This window comes from Carcharhinus amblyrhynchos, chromosome 6 (genome assembly GCF_965287045.1).
Source record: "Carcharhinus amblyrhynchos chromosome 6, sCarAmb.v2.hapA, whole genome shotgun sequence".
Lineage (NCBI taxonomy): Eukaryota > Metazoa > Chordata > Chondrichthyes > Carcharhiniformes > Carcharhinidae > Carcharhinus > Carcharhinus amblyrhynchos.
Genome location: NC_137329.1, coordinates 41,752,844 through 41,774,867, shown reverse-complemented (window position 1 = coordinate 41,774,867; position 22,024 = coordinate 41,752,844). Strand labels below are relative to the sequence as shown.

General features: G+C 41.8%; 2 protein-coding genes across 9 annotated transcripts in view; one reads left to right on the top strand and one right to left on the bottom strand.

Annotated features, from left to right (window-relative positions):
• Positions 1-22,024, top strand: part of prr33 (proline rich 33) — a 51,162-nt gene that overhangs the window by 15,710 nt on the left and 13,428 nt on the right. For 4 of the 7 annotated variants that reach the window (XM_080190290.1, XM_080190292.1, XM_080190297.1 and 1 more), the window contains one exon: positions 15,165-15,285. The exons of 1 other annotated variant lie outside the window; for it this stretch is intronic. In XM_080190290.1, the coding sequence (XP_080046416.1) occupies positions 15,283-15,285 (3 nt within the window). In that variant the 5' untranslated portion in view covers positions 15,165-15,282. Of the gene's footprint in view, positions 1-6,463; positions 6,581-13,622; positions 13,642-15,164; positions 15,286-22,024 lie in introns of those variants that run through there. 2 more of the 7 variants (XM_080190291.1, XM_080190294.1) reach the window with 2 other exon arrangements.
• Positions 17,697-22,024, bottom strand: part of lsp1a (lymphocyte specific protein 1 a) — a 346,256-nt gene continuing 341,928 nt past the window's right edge. For both annotated transcript variants that reach the window (XM_080190298.1, XM_080190300.1), the window contains exon 14: positions 17,697-21,314. The gene's annotated coding sequence lies outside the window, so the exon portion shown is untranslated. The remainder of the gene's footprint in view (positions 21,315-22,024) is intronic.

The window sequence follows — 22,024 nt, the reverse complement described above, 5'->3', positions numbered from 1 at the left end:
CACCATGAAACCTGCCAATGGCTGGATGGGAAAGTCCCACCCTAAAATAGTAGAGTGGGCCAAGGTACATCACTAAAAAGTTAATTAGCCAATACATTCAAACATATCTTGGAAATATATAATAGAATATATGGGCGGCATGGTGGCACAGTGGTTAGCACTGCTGCCTCACAACACCAAGGAGCCGGGTTCAATTCCAGCCTCCGATGAAGGTCTGTGCGGAGGCTGCATGTTCTCTCATGGGTTTCCTCCAGGCGCTCTGGTTTCCTCCCACAATCCAAAGATGTGTGGGTCAGGTTGATTTGCTATGCTAAATTGCTCCTTAGTGTCAGGGGCTTAGCAGGGTAAATAAGTGGGCTTTTGGGGAAAGGCCTGGGTGTGATTGTTGTTGGTGTAGGATCAGTGGGCCGAATGGACTCCTTCTGCACTGTCAGAATCCTTTAATTTCAACAAGGGCTAAATATAGCTAGACCTTAATTTCCATTTCAGTGATTGCAAGAAAGCAGAATATGAGTATATTAAAGAAAAAAGAAACCTGAAACAAATATGTTGAATAATGCTTTAGCTAAAGTCAGCAATCTTATTTTAATGAATACCTTTAAAAAAAGGATGCAAGTCTGGTGAGTAATGTGATTAAGGGTAAGTATAGATAGAGATGATCAAATGTTTGAAGCATGGTAGTTCATGAGCTGCTGAAACTAAGTAAGTGTCAGGTCAAGGCAGCTGCTGTAGATATTACTGTAAGACTACATAGATACTCTTCAGTTTGAATTGCTTTACCTTTACAAGAATGAGGAAGACCTTTGTTGAACCTTTTTTCATTGCATAAAATGTATGGGGTGGAATTTCTGGCAGAATGGATTATAGATAACTCAGGGAAGGATTGGATTTGATTGAGTGGATGGCCTCTTCTCAGGTTATGCTTCATGTTCTGAAATCAGGAACCTGACAACAGATAGGAAAAGATCATTCAACCTACTGCTCTGAACCATGTTCCAACCCAGAGGTGAAGGAAATTTGTCCTGACTTATTAAACACTCAACGCTCTCTGTTTAATATTCTTTCATCTGACTATAATTTCGACAAGACAAGTTGATGTCCTTCAGAGTACTTCATCAAGTCAAAAATCATCACGGAAGTGGAAGGGATAGGAAAAGCCAGCATTTCGTTAAAAAACAGACTGATTAAGGGAATGCAAGTTACTTGGCAGCACTATTTCAGAAAACAACACTTTCTAACATTCAGCTCAATGTATGAGCAAAATTTGAGTAAAAGTGACATTACTTTCCCCAAGACATCAGGTCAAATGTGATTCCTTTACAGAATTTTGGTAATAGCTGCAAACCATAGCATAATTGGTGGTACTTACTTGTTAATTATTTGACACCGTAGGAAAGTGACTGAAAGAAATCTTGAACTTGTGATGGTCTTGAGTCCCATATCGTGAGGAATTGATGACAGGTGACAGTGTCGGGTGGCAGCTGAATATTTCTTCTTCTAAAATTAGGTCAAGGAACTTTCAATGGGACAAGGAAAGAATCTATTTCAACAAGGGCTAAACATAGCTGGATCTTAATTTCCATTTCAGTGAGCATGGCAATTTGGGAATGCGAGATTTTATCTAATAAATTACAAACAATAGTAATGGATCAATGAGATAGAATCTGTTACCTTGTGTTCTGTAACAAAAACAGAGAATGCTAGGAACGGTCAGCAGGTCAGGCAGTATCCGTGAAGACAGAAGCAGGATGAATGGGCTATAATTTGCTGTAGCAATGCAGGCCGATGTTAGAATCGCCCCTGCTTGTTTTGTTCTATAAAGTGTTTTGCATGTAAAATTGTTGGAAGTGCAACTGATAACATCAGTGAGGAAAGCTGAGCATTTGGGAGCTGAGTGTACAGGGAACCCCGCTGGTACCAACTTAGTCAATGTGATTGAAGAATTGTGAAGTTAACAACAGAAGGGCTGAGAAGGAGATTTAAACTGGAGTTAAATTCAGCGTCAAATTATGTACAGAAAGAGAAATAGAGCGAGGGGAAAGACAATTTAATTAGGACCGAGAGAAAAGGCAGAGACAGCAATGAGAAGTTTTACATCTTTAACCTCTCCAATAACAATTAAAACCAGAAGGAATGAAGCTCCATACTTGTAATGGTTTATTTTTAATATTGGAGAGATTAGCAGGCAATAATGTGGGGGAGGTGATGGCCTAGTGGTATTATCACTAGACTATTATTCCAGAAACTCAGCTCATGTTCTGGGGGTTCAGATTTGGATCCTGCCATGGCAGCTGGTGGAATTTGAATTCAATAAAAAATATCTGGAATTAAGACTCCATGGATGACCACGAAACGTTGTCGATTGTCGGAAAAACCCATCTAATTCACTGATTCCTTCAGGGAAGTAAACCTGCTTTCTTTACCTGGTCTGGTCTACATGTGTTTCTAGAACCACAGCAATGTAGTTAACTGTCAATTGTCTTCCAAGGGCAACTAGGGATGGATAATAGATGCTGATCAGCCAATGACGCCCATGTCTCACGAATGAATAAAAAAAAACTTACCATGCCACTAACAAGGTACTGAAACTGAAATGGACAAGATTAACTTTGTGCATGTTCGGTTCACAAGTTGATTGCAATTAAAGGAACTTCGCTCCATTTGATGCATTTCAATGGTGAGTCAGTTGCATAGGAGAGAAATAGGCATTCAGCTCAACCAGTCTAGTATTTGCTCTTCACCCAAGCCTCCGCCCACTTTTCCTCATCTAAACCTATTGTAACCCTCTATTCCCTTGTCCTTGCATACTTGTCTAGTTTCCGCTTCAGTGTACTATTCACTTCAGCCACTTTCTGTGGTAGCGAGCTCCACATCCATGCTACTCTGGGTAAAAACATTTCTTCTTAATCCCTGACTGGATCTCTTGGCAACTATCTTAGATTGATGGCCTCAATTCTGCTGTTCCTTTGAAGAGGAAGCATTGGGCGGAATTCTCCCAGCTGGGATTAAACCCGGTGACGAGAGCAGGAAAGAAGAATGTTTTCCAATGCAGAAGCTAGCGAGAAACCGTACCAAATTTTCCAGCCTTAACTTCATTGATTATGCACCCGGAGGTTTACTGCCTGTGACAAGGCTGGCATAATGATGTGAGCTCCACCATCATCTGGGTGCCATATTGAGAAGACACCCAACATCCCTGACCCATCATTAAAGAAAAATGATGGACTTCTTGAAAAAGAAGATGGATCTGCAGGAACGTTCTGAGGCTGGAAGATAGATCTCCTTGATGACACTGAATCCGAATCCACCTGTAGGTACTCCTTCCAAGCACTGCTGTGGTGTTCTGGGGACAGGATTAATGGCGGCTTCCAGTCTGAACTCCAGTGGCAGTGCCAGGCATTGTTCAGGAGGATCCCACCTTCTGCAGACTGCATTTTCCAGCTGTGTTCCAGACCAGCATGTTTCCTGCTGGTGATGCGTAGAATCGGACATGGGTGGAAGATTCTGATTGGGCCTGCATCTGCATCCCATTAACAGGATGGAAATCATTTTTGCATCAGCCTCGAGTTTCCCAATCTGCCATGGCAGAAGATTCCACAAAAAGTGCATGCCAGCGGAAAACTGATTGTTGGACTCCTGTCGAATTCCCGTCCACCCTTCCCCCGTCTACCATTGAACCTGCCATTAGGGCCGTGGAAGAATTCCACCCACTCTCTCTATATCCACTCTAACAAAACCTTTCATAATTTTCAGGAACTTGCTAGATCATCTCTCAATCTTTTTTTTATGAGAGATCCAAGCTCTCAATACTTTCCTGATATCTATACCCAGATATTTCTGTATCATCTTTATAAATCTTCTCTGCATCTTTTCTAATCTTTTTATAATATTGCAAACAGAACTGTGCACAATGGGTGGAATTTTGAGCTTGCATAGCTGTCAGATAAATCTCATGCGAATCGGGAACTGAGAATTCGCTGCTGAAATCTTGTTTCCCAATCTTCCACGCTCTTTGCTCGTGATGTAATGAGATTTCTGCTCAGGAAGGTTGAGAACCTCATTTTAATAAATTCTCATATAATTAGTGAGCTGTCCTGCCAGCAGTTCCACACTCATTGAGTTCATACTACAGAAGAAATGGGATCCTGATTGAATCATAGAATTCCTACAGTACAGAAGAAGGCCATTCAGTTCACCGAGAGTTTGCATTGACTCTCCAACAGTGTATTTTACCCAGACTCACTCTGCCGGAGTGAGGCGACTTCTTGAGAACTGTACCAAGCATACTCTCTAATTCTACCTTTTACTTCTGTTCAATGCTTTTAAAACTGTACTTTAACTCTTAATTACATTCTGCACTCTCTCCTTCTCCCCAGTGTATTCTATGTACAGTATGCTTTGTCTGTATAGCACGCAAGAAACAATACTTTTCACTGGATACCAATATATGTGACAATAATAAATCAAATTCTTGTAACCCCACATATTTATCCCGCTAATATCCCTAACCAATATATCTTGAGGCACTAAGGGGAAATTTAGCATGGCCAATCCACCTAACCTACACTTCTTTGGACTGTGGGAGAAAAACCGAGCATCCAAAGGAAACCCACAGTGCAAACTCTACAGTCACCCAAGGTCGGAATTGAACTCGGGTCCTTGGCGCTATGAAGCAGTAATGCTAACCACTGTGCTACCGTGCTGCACATGCTAATTGATTGACAAGTTGACTCTGATTGGCCAAGGCTTTACCCATTCTTAAGGACAATTCAAAGAAGGCACAAAGCATGATTTGTCAACCCAAAACAAAACATCTTCTGTCAGACGTGATTCAGTGATTCGACAGTATTCATTGAACAATCCTGAGTGTGCTAATAGCTATGCTAACATCCAATTTAAGATAATCAGCCAAGCTCATAATCGGTTGCATTTAAACTTGTTCAGTGAAACATATACTCATATGCAGGTATCTTTTCTCTGCAAATAAAAGGAATATGTTCATAACTTGAAGCCTTGGTGTGGTTACTTGTGGGCTACTGAGGCAGGAAGGAGGGTGGTACTTGAGGGCTATCATTCAAAGGCACTCAATGCCTGATCGAGGGCTCAGCATCAGGCAAGGGGGAAAAGCTGAGACCTACCATTTGCAACCAAACCCTTTCCCCCTCTCTATTAACCCACAAGCTCCTCCTGCCATTACTCACCAGTATCTGCCCCCACCTCGATCAGAGGCCTTAGGTAGGTGTAGTGCCAGTAGCAGCCATTGTCTTCCCAGTGGTGCTGCAGGGTACAGAAAAGCTGTCAGTGACAACACACAGCGGACAGGCGTTCCACCCTGAGGGTCCATGATCCCATGGGCAGGCCCCTGTTTGATCGGTCACATGCCTGACTGGCACAGGATGTGGCGCATCTTTCCAAAAGGAGGCATTATGGATGTCCTTCTGACTTCCTAGCTGGTGGCTGGGACCTCTGTATCTTTTACAAGATTTTGCCTCTCATTCTTGTTCTGTTCTTCTGCCTTATGGACAGCCTTCTGAGCCCTGGTCTGCATTGGGGCTGTCCATCTTACCGTATTCACCTTTGCAGGTTTGAGTGCATTGTTCCTGTTGGACAGGGCCAGTGTCATGGGCCGTCCTCCTCAATCTTCCTAAAATTTCTGCTATATCGCTCCCTGTCAGCCCCTTTGGGAGGAACGAATAAAATAAGTGAAAATTTCCTCCCCTTAATTCTTGGGAGTCTCTCCAACTCCCTAATTCAAGAACTCTGAGCCACAGAGATTCAAGATAGACATATGTTTTCCCAGAACTGTGGAACCATAGAATGAGACAGTCTCGCTGTCCACAGATTCCTAAATAATGTAGTCTAGACACACAACCTGCTCTGTGGACTAGCCTCTATTTTATTAGTTAATTAATTGCTGTTTTTATTGAATGTTTTTTCATAATTATATGAACGAGTTAAATTATAAATTTAATATAGTGCTTGTGCTTTCCTGGTCCTTATTTAAACTAGTTTTTTTTATTTATTTGTGGGACATGGGTGAGACTGGCTGGTCAGCATTAATTGTCCATCCTTAATTGCCCTTGTCCAGAGGGTCAACCATATTGCTGTGGATCTGGAGTCACATGTAGGCCAGACCAGGTAAGGAAGGCAGATTTCCTTTCCTAAAGGACATTAATGAACTAGATGGGTTTTTCTGACAATGGACAAAGGTTTCATGGTCATCAGTAGGTTCTCAATTCCAGATGATTTTATTGAATTCAAATTCCACTAACTGAAATGGTGGGATTTGAACCCGGGTTCCCGGAACATTAGCTGAGTTTCTGGATTAATATTCTAGTGATAATACCACTAGGCCATCACCTCCCCCTACTGCAAAAAAGAAACTAATCTCCAAAACTCAGATCTGATCAATGCCTCTGGCACTTTAGCACTCAAGTCTTCCTCTCTCATTTATCCTATTTAGTGTTCCTTATTTTGCAAAAGACCAGAAAAGCATTCTTCCCTCACTGTGCCAGATTTGAATTAAACTTCTCATGTGGCCCTCAGCTGAAGTTGCTGTACTATTTGCACATGAATAAGGGTGAGTGCTATTACTGCTGCCATTAGGCTCAAAATTCTGTTGACCGTTAATCATGGTTCAGTGGCTCAAGTTGATAATCTTATGTCCGAATTTTAGAATAGAATCCCTACACTACAGAAGGAGGCCATTCGGCCCATCAAGTCTGCTCCGACCACAATCCCATGCAGGCCCTACCCCCATATCCCTACATAGTTACCCACTAACCCTTCTAACATATGCATCTCAGGACACTAAGGGGCAATTTTAGCATAGCCAATCAACCTAACCTACACATCTTTGGACTGTGGGAGGAAACCGGAGCACCCGGAGGAAACCCATGCAGACACATGGGTTTCCACTCCACACAGACAGTGACCCAAGCCGGGAATCAAACCCAGGTCCCTTGAGCTGTGAAACAACAGTGCTAACCACTATGCTACTGTGCCGTCCCCACTGTGCTACCATGCCGCCCACTCTGGCCTTCCCTCAGCATTGTTCTTGGGTCTGTGTGCCATGGTCTCCATCATAGTGGAGTCCGTGCAGAGCTGAGCACTGGACTGACTCTTAACATTAAGTGCACAGCCCCCTCCATTGAGAGAGTGACAACTCTCATGGAGAGGTAGCTTTTGGAGCAGAATCCGGTGTTCCAGGGGTCACGTTCAGACCTACACTCCAATACACTAACTGTGAGCTCAGGAAGCCACTGACAGTGTGAGAGATGGATGAGGCACCTAGTCTCTCTGCTGGGTGTCCGTCCATCAGTGGTGAATAGGAAGGTCCAAACGCATTTCACATGGTGGATGAGCTGCCAGTTGTATCTTTGGGGCCTTCTCAGGATGCTCCTGATGAAGGCACCAGCTCTTCTGCCCCTCTGCCAGTGGCTGCTGCATTCATTGAGTGGAATCCCATTCTGTTTATGAAAGCTCCTGGCTTACCTGCTAGTGCCTTGATGGTCATGAGTGAAGTCTATTAGACCCTGGATGGGTGGGGGGGAACCCATCCATCACCGCAAAGCCTTGTGTTCTCTCCATTGGGCTGCCCTCGTCTGTCCTGTAGTGAATGTATGTGAGACGCATCTGAAGATGGCACAACTGATTGAGAGATGCCACACAAATCCCTGACTGAGTCCTGAAAAGAACTAGATGTGTAGAAATTGAACTTCAAAGCCAACCCATGCAGTTGGAGGTGATTTCCAGACCTAATATGTTACATATTGCTGTCACTGTGGTCCTGGAGAGATGGATCCTCCTGCAGCACTGGACTGGGACATTTGGGGATAGTTGGAGTGCTGTCAGTATACTCTAGCTGCTGGGCAGTGCTGTGCTCAGCGAACACTCCCATCTTGGTCTCCCTACTGGCCCTGCACTAGCTGAGCCTGTGCCTCTCCTCTTAAAGCTTGGACGCCATTCAAGGTCACCTGGCCTATTCTCCCTCTCTTCCTCTTCGGAGGAGGACGAAGTCCTACCAGCTGAATACACTCCCCAGTGGATCAGTTACAAAGAACCAGTGCCTTGAAAATAAGGGATCACTGTGCTCCAATCTTCAGGGAAACCTTCCAGGGAAGATGAAGTTCTAAAATGCTGAAAGGCTGTTTTGAAAAGCTAATGCAATGCAAAGGGACAACTGGGTACTCACAGTGACAAACCGGCAGTGACAGAGACAGTGCTGCTGCTCCAGGAGCTTTAATCCCACCTCCCCTTGGATGAGGAAATGCAAAAAACATGATTAGTTCCAATCTGTTTTGTCCATGTAATGAGCTGAAAATCACGTGGGCAGCATAAAGTCATTGTTACTGGCTTGTTAATGACTTTAATTTAGCCTTCAATTGTCAGCAAGCGTACATTGAATTCATACATATGTATGCAGACCTGAAAATTGCACATGTGCATGATGACATTGGGAAACACTCCTGCCCTCATTTGATGAAATGTTACTTTCGCCTGACACCACACCTGACCCCCGAATGTAAAGCCCTGGCCATGGATTAAATAATGATAAACTCAGTGTAATAAGCCCTCCGAGTCAGAAATCCCTTCATTTACAATTCTACCTGAAGTACAGAGGGCCATCAGTTACCAGTCTACCTCCAGGGGTGTCAGAGGAACTGGCACTCACAGTTAAGTACAAGGCAAAGACTCCCTGATTGGCCCACCAGTGGATCCTTAATCAGGGAGTTCATACTTCAATGGGCCAACCTCAATGGCCTGATTGAAGTCATTACACTCAGGACTTAAGCAGGAATATGGTAAATGTTTTTCTTTACGTGAGACTTTCTGTAAAGATGAATTAAAATTGGAGGCTGTCGGAATGATTCTATGAATCCATACTTCCAATGGGGGTGGGGAGGTGGGAGGTGGGCGCCTCGCGAGGAGTGCAGTGAAGAAAATTGCTGCTCTACAACCTGTGATATTCTGGGATGGGGAAATGACAAGCTTCACATCCCTAGATCCCACTCCCAGTAAGTTGTGGATCATGGAATCTTCCCCCTGTGCAATAAGATTGGATTTCAATATAATGGAGATATATGGGGTAGCAAAGGCACATAGAGTGCATTTTGAAACATGGAAGGAACAGGAAAGGAGAGCTTGAGGAGCATTGGCCAAATGGAGAAAATAAAAATTGTGAGCAAGAGACAACAGGATCGAAAAGTAAAGAAAATGTCGGTCAAATGTGTTCAGGGGTGTAAGTGAGATCTTAAGTGAGCTTCTCAGCCAGAGGAGCAGTATTCTCATTTTTTATGAGACTGGCCTTAAAGGGAGTGTCGAGGAATTACAAAAGGTTTGACTCACTTTTTCGAGTGGAATAGTTATCGAGCTTCAGCACTTGCTGCTCTAAGGCTTACAATTTCCAACATAGTGACAGGAAGCTGTTCACGCACTTCAGTACTAATGCAGCTGCTTCCAGCCTATCAGAAGGAGTTCTGTGGAGTCAGCCAGTTTGTCTGCAGCAGTGGTATCAAGGAAGGCACGCAAGCGACACAAACTATAGTTCTTGTCACCAACCATCAGCGGAAATGCAGGGGGACCATACTGAATTTTGGCACTCATGTTAGGGAGTTAAGAGAAGAAAAAAAAATTGATGCACATCTCTCCTCCACTGCACCCACACCTCCCTTCTGACCACATACAGGTTCCCACCTCCAGGATGGAATCAGATTAGGTCACATAAATTAATCAATTATCAGAAGAACAAGACCTATTCAGCCATATAGCTCCTGAAATTCATACCAATCACAGACAGACACAGGGAAAGAAGGCAGTGGAATAAGGAAGGGATGGCACGATGGCACAGTGAGTAGCACTGCTGCCTCACAGTGCCAGGGACCCGAGTTCAGTCCTGCCTAATTCTAATATGCATAGAAAATGTACAGTAGTTGGTTGACAGTTTCATTTCAATTCTGCTGAGTTTTTACCAGTTTCAGATGTTGCTAGGCGATGCACTATCAGAGCCCTGCATGTACCTGGAAGTATGCTGGCTGATTGACTAATTTACGTTACCTTATCTGATACCATCCTTGAGGTGTGTGGGTGTGCCTAGGTGGAAAGGAAGGGAGGGTGCAGCAAATGAGAGATATGCATCAATCTTTCTTTGTGTCTTCTCTCCCTAACTCCTTGCATAATCATTTTCAGTTTCTGACCAGCAAACTTCTGAGTTAGGAATGCTCAATTTGGTGCATGATAGAATCCCTATAGTGCAGGAGGAGGCCATTCAGCCCAGTGAGACTGCACCAACTCTCCGAAAGGCCATCTTAACCAGTTCACCCGCCTGCCCCATAACCCTACACATTTACCATGGCTAATCAACCTAACCTACACATCTTGGGACACTAAAGGGCAATTTAACACAGCCAATTCTAACCTGTACATCTTTGGACCGTGGGAGGAAACCAGAGCACCCAAAGGAAATAAAGGGCAGCATGGTAATAATAGGGCAACATGGTGGCACAGTGGTTAGCACTGCTGCCTCATGGTGTCAGGGTTCAATTCCCAGCTTGAGTCACTGTCTGTGCAGAGTCTACATATTCTCCCATGACTATGTGGGTTTCCTCTGGGTGCTCTGGTTTCCTCCCACAGTCCAAAAGATGTGCAGGTTAGGTTGTTTGGCCATGCTAAATTGCCCTTTAGTGTCAGGGAGACTAGCTAGGCTAAATAGATGGGGTTATGGGGATTGGATCTGGGTGGGATTGTGGCCAGTGCAGACTCGATGGGCCCAATGGCCTCCTTCTTCACTGTATGATTCTATTCTATGAAACCCACAAAGGCACAGGACAAATATGCAAACTCTGCACAGTCATCCAAGGTTTAAATTGAACCTGGGTCCCTGGTGCTGTGAGGTAGCAGTGCTAACCACTGTGCCATCGTATTATCCTGTGATCAGCTAGATATGCCTCCCTATTCATAGAATCATAGATTCTCAGCAGTGCAGAAGAGGCCATTCGACCCATCAAACCTATGCTGACTCTCAGAGACAGTATCTTACGTAGGTCCACTCCCCTGCCCTATCCCTGTAACTCCACATGTTTACCATTTCTAATCCATCTAACCTATTTACTTTGGGATACTGAAGTACAATTTAGCATGGCCAATCCACCTAACTGCACATCTTGGACTGTGGGTGGAAACCCCAGAGCATCCAGATGGTACCAGTGCAGAATGGAAGAATGTGCACGCTCCACGCAGACAGTCATCCAAGGTCGCAATTGAATCCGGATCCGTGGTGCTGTGAGGCAGCAGTGCTAACCACTGTATCACTATGCCGTCCTTAAATTCCACCAGCTGCTCTGGCAGGATTTGAACACAGATCCACTGGAGTATTAGCCTGGGCTTTTGGATTAGTAGTTCAGAGACCTTAGCTGCACACCAACATCTTCTTTGTTGTTCTTCCAAATGCTTAATTACAATTTCAAAGTGACTGTTATTCAGTGTTGCTTCCATTCCAGAGCTTGGCCACACTTTAATCCATGGCTTGAAAACAGCAAGAGTGTTTGTAAACCAGCAAGAAGGTGTTCTTTGGGGTGGGATGGGGGAGGGAGGGACTTTTCAGTTAGCTAGTGTTAGAGTATGTCAGCAGTTTCCAGACAGAAGCAGGATCAAGAGTTTTAATTATTTGAAGAAGGAACTTCAGAGGTAGAAGCTGATGATTGAGTTTATGAGAGGCATAAAGAAACTGTCTTGAAGGTTTAAATGAAACTTCGCAGCTTAGTACAACACTGTGTAATAACTTACCCACCCATTTACTTTGTGATACAATAATGGGGTAGGAGAGACACCCATGATTCAAAACAGTAAGTAAGTGTTGGCAGTCTATCTGACTATCAGGGCATCACAATTTAACATTAGATGGAATGACACTGATTTCTTCAGTGTGTTATGTATAACTAAATTGTAACACTATTCTTCAATAACACATTTCATATTTTATGATGTATCCAACACATAAAGGAAGTCAGGCCCCAACAGCCACACACATTTTCCAATAGCAATGGATAATGATAAAGAATTATGACAAAGGGTGGTGAGACTGCCTCAGCTGAAATCCACCTCTCACAGGGATCCAAACTGAAAAATTTGAATTTCAGGAATTGTCTTTCGCTTAAAAAAAAAACAAGTATTTTATTACGTACAATAAATAATATAAACAGAAAATGCTGGATGAATTCAGCAGGTCTGGCAGCATCTGTGGAGCGAGAAACGAAGTTAATATTCCAAATCTGTATGACTCTTCTCATTGTGTAGTAACTGAGGAAGCTGGAACTTTAGCCTGTCATTGCACTTTCCAAAGCTAATAGGTTATATTTTCAAAACACTCATTTTTATTATTAATAATAATTTGAATAAAGAACCTAATTTGAATAAAGAACCTGAATTTCATGATCAGTGGAAAATTGGTGACATGGCACTGATCTCAAAGAAAGTTGCCCACTAAGATTTCGCAATCTGTTGCGTAGATTTACCTTATCCCAACTTTTTGCTTGAATTGAGTGCCAAGTCAAACGGATTTCCAGGCATCCAATGACAGGGATGTAATTAAGCTTGGTAAGCAGACAATCAGTTCAAAGGATTCCAACGGATTATAAACCAGAAAGTAAAATGATTATCCTCTCTTCTAATTAAATGTTACAGAGAGGGAAAAGTATGGTTCATTGATTTGGGTGCTGAAATACCAAAAACAGACTTATAAATAATTATTTTTAATATGTGGACTTTTTAAAAACATAATGGAGACATTTGATTGCAGTGTTAATATAAGTCTACTTGTGGCACTAATAATTAAAAACTTAAATATTTTGAAATTCCATAAATATAAAATTAGCTAGCTAGGACCAGCAGATATGTTCAGCAGTAATTATGAAGTTAGTACGCCCTTAAAAATATCAGTTGCACCTCAGTTTGTAAATACTTTAAGGGTTTTTACACTAAGGGTAATGGCACTAGGGGGCACAGCATCATCAGTTTACTGATTTCTAGTTGACTGACAATGTGGATGGGGGCAGGTGGACTTCAACAATGCATCCTTTGGAGCACTGTTGAATCACTGACAGCAATTTCTGAATTTCCATGTTTAATTGTGCATTTGTGAATTCCGTAAGTTACTGTCACTGCTCCAGTAGCAGTGATGGTGAGCGCTGACAGTTTTGCCATCATTGCTACCCCAAAATCTGGGTCACCATTTTGGAATATCACAAGGCAATTAACACAATTTTATACTACCAAGTTCTAATTTCAATTGCAAATTTGTTGAAAACAAATTCTACACTTGATTTGCTACGTATGGTTAAAAAATTCATGCTCTGAAATAATTTTGGTGTGCTGTGATTGTTGTGTAGGCAAATGAAAGTATATTAACTCGTTTAACTGATGTGGCTTCATGCACTAGAGATAATACAGATAGATGATTGGATAAATCCTGAAACTCTTTCAATGTCAGAAGCATGGATCTTCTTCACCCTCTCTGATTTAACACTACTAGAAGTCAGTCTACAGTAAAATACATGAAAAGAAGAATGTGGAGATGATGAAAGCCCAGATAACTCCCTCTGTTATCCTGTCCTTTCTTAGGAACTAACCCGATGATCTCTAAGGGTAATGTTTCTACGATAAACCAATATTCAGCTACTCCTTGATTAGTCTGGGATCGTTCCAGAAAAAATACTGATAATCGTCAGGATTTATTACACAGAAAGGGATGTGGATTAATTAAGAAATGTTAATATATTCATATTACGTTTCTCTGCTATTTTAGCAAAAGCGTTAAATTTAATACCTATGTTTAGAAGAAGTTGACAAAGGCATTTCAGAGAAAACTTCAGTACCAATATCACACAATGCAGTTTCAACTTCAGCCAGTATGTATGATTTATTTCATACTGAGCTTTGTGTTTGATCTCTATAAAATGTCCTGTTGAGTCCTTTCCCATAGTAAATCCTTAGCTTTACTGAAAATTAAATTACACCACTATCACATTCCTACGTCCATTTCTTCCCAATGTTGTGCATATGGACCATACTGCATTGTGATAATCTATATTACATCTAATATAATCCACAACCAGTATTCTGTGAATACATTCTTGCCTTAATATAATCACAGTATAACTACAGCACGGTGGCATAGTGGTTAGCAGTCCTGTCTCACGGCGCCAGGGACCCAGGTTCAATTCCAGCCTCGGGTGACTGTGTGTGGAGTTCCTCCCTATGTCATCTTAGGTTCTCTGGGGGCTCCGTTTTCCTCCCACAATCCAAAGATGTGTGGGTTAGGTTGATTGGCTATGCTAAATTACCCCTTAGTATTGGGGGATTAACAGGATAAACGTGTGAGGTTATGGGAATAGGGCCTGGGTGGGTTTGTGGTGTGGGCTTGATGGGCTGAATGGTCTCTGCATAGGAATTCTATGTTTCTGTGAATAGCTAGATGTGTACCAGAATACTTTGCAGCAAATGCAGGGTGGTTTAGCTCACACGGGTAATTTCATCACAAGAAATCAACCATTCGATGCGCGTACAGGGTCATGCATTAGAAACTCTAATTTCTACTGTTAATGTTCTAATTTTTATCCAAAATATGCTTTCTTCTATTTTAATAAAAGATTAATCCGGGTTAACCTAAAGCAGCAGGAATGATTTACAATGTATACATTAAGGTAATTATTAGTATTGGAAAATATGATTTCAATCCTATTTCTTAATTCAGTGAGTCTTGCATTCATCATAGTGTGAGACATTAATGTTGGGAAATAGATTGCTACTCCATTTTAGGCACTGATGTTGAGCATTAGTCACTTATTGGTTAACTATTGCACACATCAAAACCAAAGGAAAGCATGCATATTTCTTTACCAATATCATGCTTTAAATATTAATTCAAAAATGCACCCATTGTTTAATTGCCATATTACTCTTTACATTTATAGAATCCCTACAATGCAGGAGACCATTCAGCCCATCAAGCCTGCACTGACACCAATCCCACCCAGGCCTTATCCCCATTGCTGGCATCAAGCTTTACTGGCCAATATACACCTTCTGCAAATACTTTTTATGCTTTGAAGCAACTTAACAGACAGCATATTTTACACAAGGGTATTTATTTCTGTCTTTGCTTTTAGATCTGACCTGTTGAACCCATGGATCCCGGAGACTTGTAGAGATTTCCATTCTGTGTCATCAAGTTGTCACTGGAGAATTGGAATTAACTTTCATTACATGTTGTAATAGTCTAACCAAATGGTAAGGAAAAAAAAGTTGTATTTGTAAAGGTTGAAAAATAATAAATATTCCTTAACCAAACATAAATATGCTCTTGTCAGAGCAATTACGATGCACAAGAGTGCATTTAGGTTAGTAGTGTGATGTTTAAATACTGGCACGAGAAATTGACTGGATTAATTCTAGTGTGATAAACTGGTCAAGGAGGCATTGTCACTTCTAACATAGCATTACACGTTGTTTGCCAGCATCACTTTATATTAGCATCCCATCTTTATAACCTTTTAGACTATGATCCAGGTTGAGGGGATGAAAGTTGCCTGTCTCGTGCCTGTAAGAACATTTAAGTTTTGGTAGTTTTAGCTCTGATCTTAATGGGGTGTAGGCTCAAAAACCCAAAACTGCCTACAGTATAGCAATGACCTGGCAATCTCATTCAGAAATATCAAAGTGTGTTGGAAATGGGAAATAAAAAGAGTGGTGCAGTTGAGGGTGTTCTCATTATTGGTATAGTAAAAAGTCTCACAACACCAGGTTTACGTCCAACAGATTTATTTGGTGTCATGAGCTTGTGGAGCACTGCTCCTTCAACAGGTGAGTCACTTCTTGGAGATCCTCTCCATTTTCAGCCGACCGTTTGCAATATCAGTGGTAGCCGTGATATGGAGATGTTGGCGTTGGACTGAGGTGAGCGCAGTAAGAAGTCTCACAACACCAGGTTAAAGTCCAACAGGTTTATTTGGTATCATGAGCTTTTGGAGCACTGCTCCTTCCCCTGATAAGAGCTATTTTAGGGTAGAATGATGAGAGTCTATGTGTAGCTGGCTTGTACTAAACCTGCACCCGTAGTGATTGATGGTGTCACTGCACACCTGAACTACAAAACTGTCCATTGTCCAATGCAAGTGGGTCAGAAAAGGAGAGCAGACCTTGGTTATATCTAACAAGCTTGTGGCTATCCAACTTGATCAGTAGATCATCAGGTATTTGAATCTTCCAATCAAGTTGGATATAATCAGATTATCTGGCCAGAATTCTTCGAAGTGACTGTCACCAAGATTGGAGAATTTGGTGCTCAGCCAAATCTCCATTCACAGCAGCAGGACTGGAGAATCCCAGCCAGACGAGGTTGGAGAATCCTGGACTATGTGTATCGAATAAATACACCAGGGGTTGACTTCATCGACTGACCTTTGGCTCTCAACTCCCAGTATTGTTCAAGCAGAGTTCATTATGCCTATTCAATCTCAATTTATACCACACACACAAGTGAAATTCATGAAATTTGGTGCTGCATGATACGGCCTTGTTCCTGTGGATGTGGAGTCATCTATGTTGCAAGCTATATTGTGAAATGGCTATGGCTCTTTAGTATTAACGTTGTGCTAATGTTCATTTGTTGGGTATTGCTGAGTATAATATTCTTCTTTCTTATGATGTTCATAAAAGAATATTGCTGAGTTAGTTAGACTTGTGAATTCTTCCAGTAGGAACTGGCGGGAGAAATATCCTGAATCCCTACTCTCCATTGCTCTCTGGAATGCCCCAATGGGACTAAGCACAACCGTCCTTTCAATGAATGAGAACAGGCATGACAGGTCAAAACAGCCTGCCGTGTTGCAAATTGCAATAGAGGTCATAGAATCCTACTGTGCAGGAGGCCATTCAGCCAGCACAATCCCACCAAGGCCCTATCCCCATAACTCCATGTATGTACCCTAGCTAGCCCCCCTGACACTAAGGGACAATTTAGCATGGCCAATCCATCTAACCCCCCCACATCTTTGGGCTGTAGGAGGAAACTGGAGCATTTGGAGGAAACCCACATAGACACGGGGAAAATGTGCAAACTCCACACAGACAGTGACCCAAGCCGGGAATCGAACCTGGGTCCCTGGCGCTGTGAGGCAGCAGTGCTAACCACTGTGCCACCCATTGAATAACACTCTATTCAATCATCAGCAATAGAGGCTGCCATCTGAGATGGTGCTTCGCTTTTGAATTTTCTAATGGAAATCAAAGCAACAAATACACAATTCCACTAACACAGGCGCGATTTTCCGGCCATCTTCACTGCAAGGCTGGAAATTCCCACCCAAAGCCAATGCACTTTTGCATTGTCCGTGTCCTGCCCGCTACGATTCCCTTGGCAGGCGGGATGGGAAAATTTCACCCAGGGAGTTACTTCTCTGTCACAATGCCAAGGTGTGTTGTTCACTGTACAGACCATACTGGAATAGTGAGGCCACAAGATGTCACTCAAATACCACAAGTCAAACAGATTATTACAGTCAGGTTTTTAAAAAAATCTTTTTCAAATCAGTTTAGACCAGACAAGTATCTGAATTCAACAACTGATTCTGTTGTGCAAATTCCATTCAGTGCAAAATTAGACTGTTTGATTGTAAATAACAAGAGCAGGACCACACACATTAGGTCAAACATTACATTTAATAAAAAATGTCAATAGTTATTGAAAATCCAATTTTTTTCCCCCAAACAGACATCTTATTATGTGCACAACAGTAGCAAACAGCAATACAAGCTCAGTTGCATAGTAAAACAGGATACTGCATTACAGTTAAATGTTAAAACAACAAATCTCTGGATTTTCATAAAACAATGTTTTCTCTTGCTTTTCTTACTGAAAACTACTGGCTGGAGAATGACTGCATGGCTTCCAGTTGGCCTGGAAGCATCTCTTCATGTCTAACTAGACAATTGGCACCAGCAAGTTACTAGTGGACATTATGGCCAAATATCATGTCACACAGCAGTGGAGTTAAACAAACATCAGCTTGAGACTTACAGAAGCAGGAGTAGTCCATTCAGTCAATCACGCCTGTCCCACCTTTCAATTCAATTACAGCTGATCTGCACCACAATTCCATTTACTCACCTTTAGTCCACAGAGAGAAATTGGTTAGCGCCACTTAGGCAAACTTCCGTCAAATTCCTAGGGGCATATCATCAATGAAGAAAACTATGCATTCAGCACTGCCTGCTTCCGAAGAACTGACATAAATCTGTGTAGCAACTGCACAAACAAATTTCTCCTCCATTTGTCCTTTAAATAAACTCACCAAACAAAAATCTGGATTTCAAGTTTTCAATTTCTCCACTGACCAAATGTCAGTGGCCTAATTCTGCTCCTACGACTGATGGTCATTTGAAGGGGAGTGTGGCAGACTTTCACGACCCCTGTGTGATTAAGTGCTTTCTTCCATCCTCCATGGACAGCCCAGCTTCAGTGTTGAGGTTATGCTCTCGTTTTGAGCTTCTCCACCAGAGCGAATAGTGTCTCTCTATCTACCCTGTCAAATCCTTTAATCAACTGGACCATCCCTTAATCTTCCATACCCAAGGCAACAAGTCTACTCTGTGCAATCTGCCTTCTAAGTTAACCCCTATAACCGAAATATCATTCCAGTGATTTGGCACTACACCCTCTCAAAAGTCAAAAAATCTTTCCTGAGGTGTAGTGCCTAGAATTAAAACCAGCATTCAACCAGAACTTTATACAACTGGGTCATCCTTTTATATTCCAGCCTCCTTGAAATAATAGCCGACATTCTTTAAAGATCTGTTTAGCTTTATGACTTCTGTACTTAATCAATCAATACTCCTTTGCAACTTTCTGCGTCCATCTACCTTACTTACTGTGCCACCCAATCATGTCTTCATAAAACTTGTATATGGCTCTCTGTTCCTCCAAGTCATTAATGAGTTGGTGGCTGTTTAAACACAAGGGTTGCAGGCTTTTCATATACTGATAGCTCAAGCATTGCTCATAGGATGAAATTTTAAAAGCTTCCGGGCAACTCGCTGGACAATGCAGCCTCAAACAATAATGAGAAAAGGCTGTCACATCTTGAGCTATGCAGGTAACCAAGAAGGGACTTGATAAAGAGTTGCAAGTGTTAATAAGTAGACATGGAAAGTTAAGTCTGGAGCAAAAGTTCAAGTTACACTGTGTCAGGACAAGTTGGCAGAGATTCAAGTTTGTGAAAGGCACATTTAAGATTAATACAAGTAAGTTTTTTTCCACAGAAGGAATAATCAACACATGCAATAGATGTCCAGATAAAATAGCAAAAGGCAAAATGTCATGTAAGATTCTAAAATGGTGGAAGCTGGGTTCTTTTTATCTGGATGAGCTGGAATAAGTGGAATTATCTCTCACCCATACGAGATGATTTGCTATTCAATTTAGGCATTTTAGCAACTAAATTGCACAATACAGTATACATTGTAATAAAGTCTAAACCGTTCTCCAATGAAAACTGTAATATAACTGAATTATAATTGGTACTGTCTGCTGTTTATTGAAACCCAACTCATACTCAAGTGGGCAATAAACCAACAATGATTCCGAACGGAGAGAAGGTGCAAGATCAAAACTATGAACCAAATCTCTTAAGTGACATACGAATTTACAATTATTTTGCTTCTTGTCTGTTTTTCATATGTACATATTATTCCATTGTCATAGAGTAACACTCCAGCTCCCATTTCACCACATATTCCCACAATTTTGAAATTGGACCATACCCTTTCATCGAGTAGATGCCACTGAATCTTTTGGATTGACATCAGGCACTCCAGTAAACCATTTTTATTCTTATCCTCTCCAAACCTTGTCAGCTGATTGCTGAGAGTGCTGTCTGAATATTGCTTTTGTTATTTATTGTTACTTTTGCTACAAGCCACATTTGATTACTCCCATTTTCTTCAGGAAACTACACACAGCACAGATCTGATGGGCTGAATGACCACCTTCTGTGCTTAATAACCCTATAAAATATGGGGTCTCATGAGAGCTCAAAGCCAAATCTAATTCATGCAGGTGAGAGTTAAAGGATGACAAATGCACCAAAACAATTATGCAATTTGAAGAGTAATCTGAGCCACTGAATTGCTTTATAATATTTTCTGAAGAAGAGTCTGAAACGTAGGCTGGTATTTTACGACCTTGTTCGGTGAGGCTCGTAAAATCCCACCCAAGGCCAATGAAGAATTCTGTTCTGCGAGCCACGCCCAATTGTGGGGCAGGCGTGGCAGTAAAATTCCTTGTTTCTCTCCTGCTGGATGTTGGCAGACCTGCTGAGCTTTTCCAGCATCCTCTGTTCTTGTTTCAGATTCTAGCATCCACAGAATTTTGCTCACTTTTTTGCTTGCTTTAAAATATTTATTGTTTGACCAAGTTTTTGCATGCAGAGGACTGAAGGAAGAGAAAGCCTCTTATGGATATTCTGATGCCAGTAAATCAGTCATCCTGAACAAACTGTATTAACACAAAGCATGTAACATAAATTGGGTGGGCGTGAAGTTATCTAACATGCACTTAGGCAGGAGAGTGAGTGGGAGGTATTCCAATATTGCTCAAGCTTTGCATTAATATATTGGCTCATGTGAAGTTAGATTTAAAATGTTTGCGCTGCATAGGCATTTGTTTAAAAGGATTCAGTTGTTCAGTGGCAACCCTTTTTGTTGTGGGGCGTATACATGTTATAGAGTTCTACTGTTCCAGGGCAGAAATTAATGTTTGGCGTTTACTGATGTTTTCTTACTCCCCCATCTTGCAACCAGATCTGGGACCAATAGGAAAACAATGCTCCTGGTTTATCTAATTGAGGAGTCTTGACTGTACTGAACTGCAGCAATCAGGTGGGGTCTATTGAATTAGGGTTTCTCTGCCCTGGAGCGGGATTCTCCAATCTCGTCTGTGGCTACCCCGCTGCTAGCTAGAACAGAGGATTTGGCACTCAGCCAAAACTCCATTCGCTGCAGCGGTTGGAGGTTTTCGGGCCAAGTATTTGATGTGTCCATGGCACAACCGTTTAGAGAACTGGTTCTATTCTTCAATTACATATACTCGGCTAAAACTACTGCAGTATCAGAGGGAAAGACATAACAGTGATGATATAAGCAAGAATAACTGATTTATAGGTAAACAAAAATTAATACATAAAATTAATAAGCTCGACAGCTCTTGGTCCATGTGTTGGCTCCAGTTCTTCAATATCCTTTATTATAATGTTCAACTGCAGCTGAGAATGAAAGAAAGGGAACTTATTAAATACTTACATTATGTTTTAGCACAATTTTTTTCTACTCATCAAGATGAATGACATTAGCGTTAGCTGAGAGTCCGCATAACTATTCCTGCATCAAGTATAAAAGGCTCAGATACAAAGTGAAGTTTCCTTCATTTTTTTCTCAACAAGGCATCCTAACTCCAGCCTGTAAAGAACATAACCTTCTGCACTATTGTGCATGGCAGCTCACAGAATCCCTACAGTGCAGAAGGAGGCCATTCGGGCCATCGAGCCTGCACCGCTAACAATTCCACCCAAGTCCTATTCCTGTAACCCCACATATTTACAGTATTGGTCCCCTTGACACTAAGGGGCAATTTAGCATGGCCAATCAACCTAATCTGCACATTTTTGGACTGTGGGAGGAAAGTGGAGCACCCAGAGTAAACCAGCGCAGACACAGGGAAAACGTGCATACTCCACATAGACAGTCCCTGAACCAAGGTCCCTGGTGTTAACCACTGTGCCATCCATTAGCTCAGGTATTCAATTCTTTCAAATAAAAAAAAACTGGTTAGTCACAAGATTGTGTGTACAAAATGGTAGCAAATGTTGGCTGCACCATGACGACAGTTGTTCTACCTCAAAGGAATTACTTGTACACAAAGCACTTTTGCAATATGATGAAATGTTGTAAATGCAAAACTTTCTTTCTACATCAT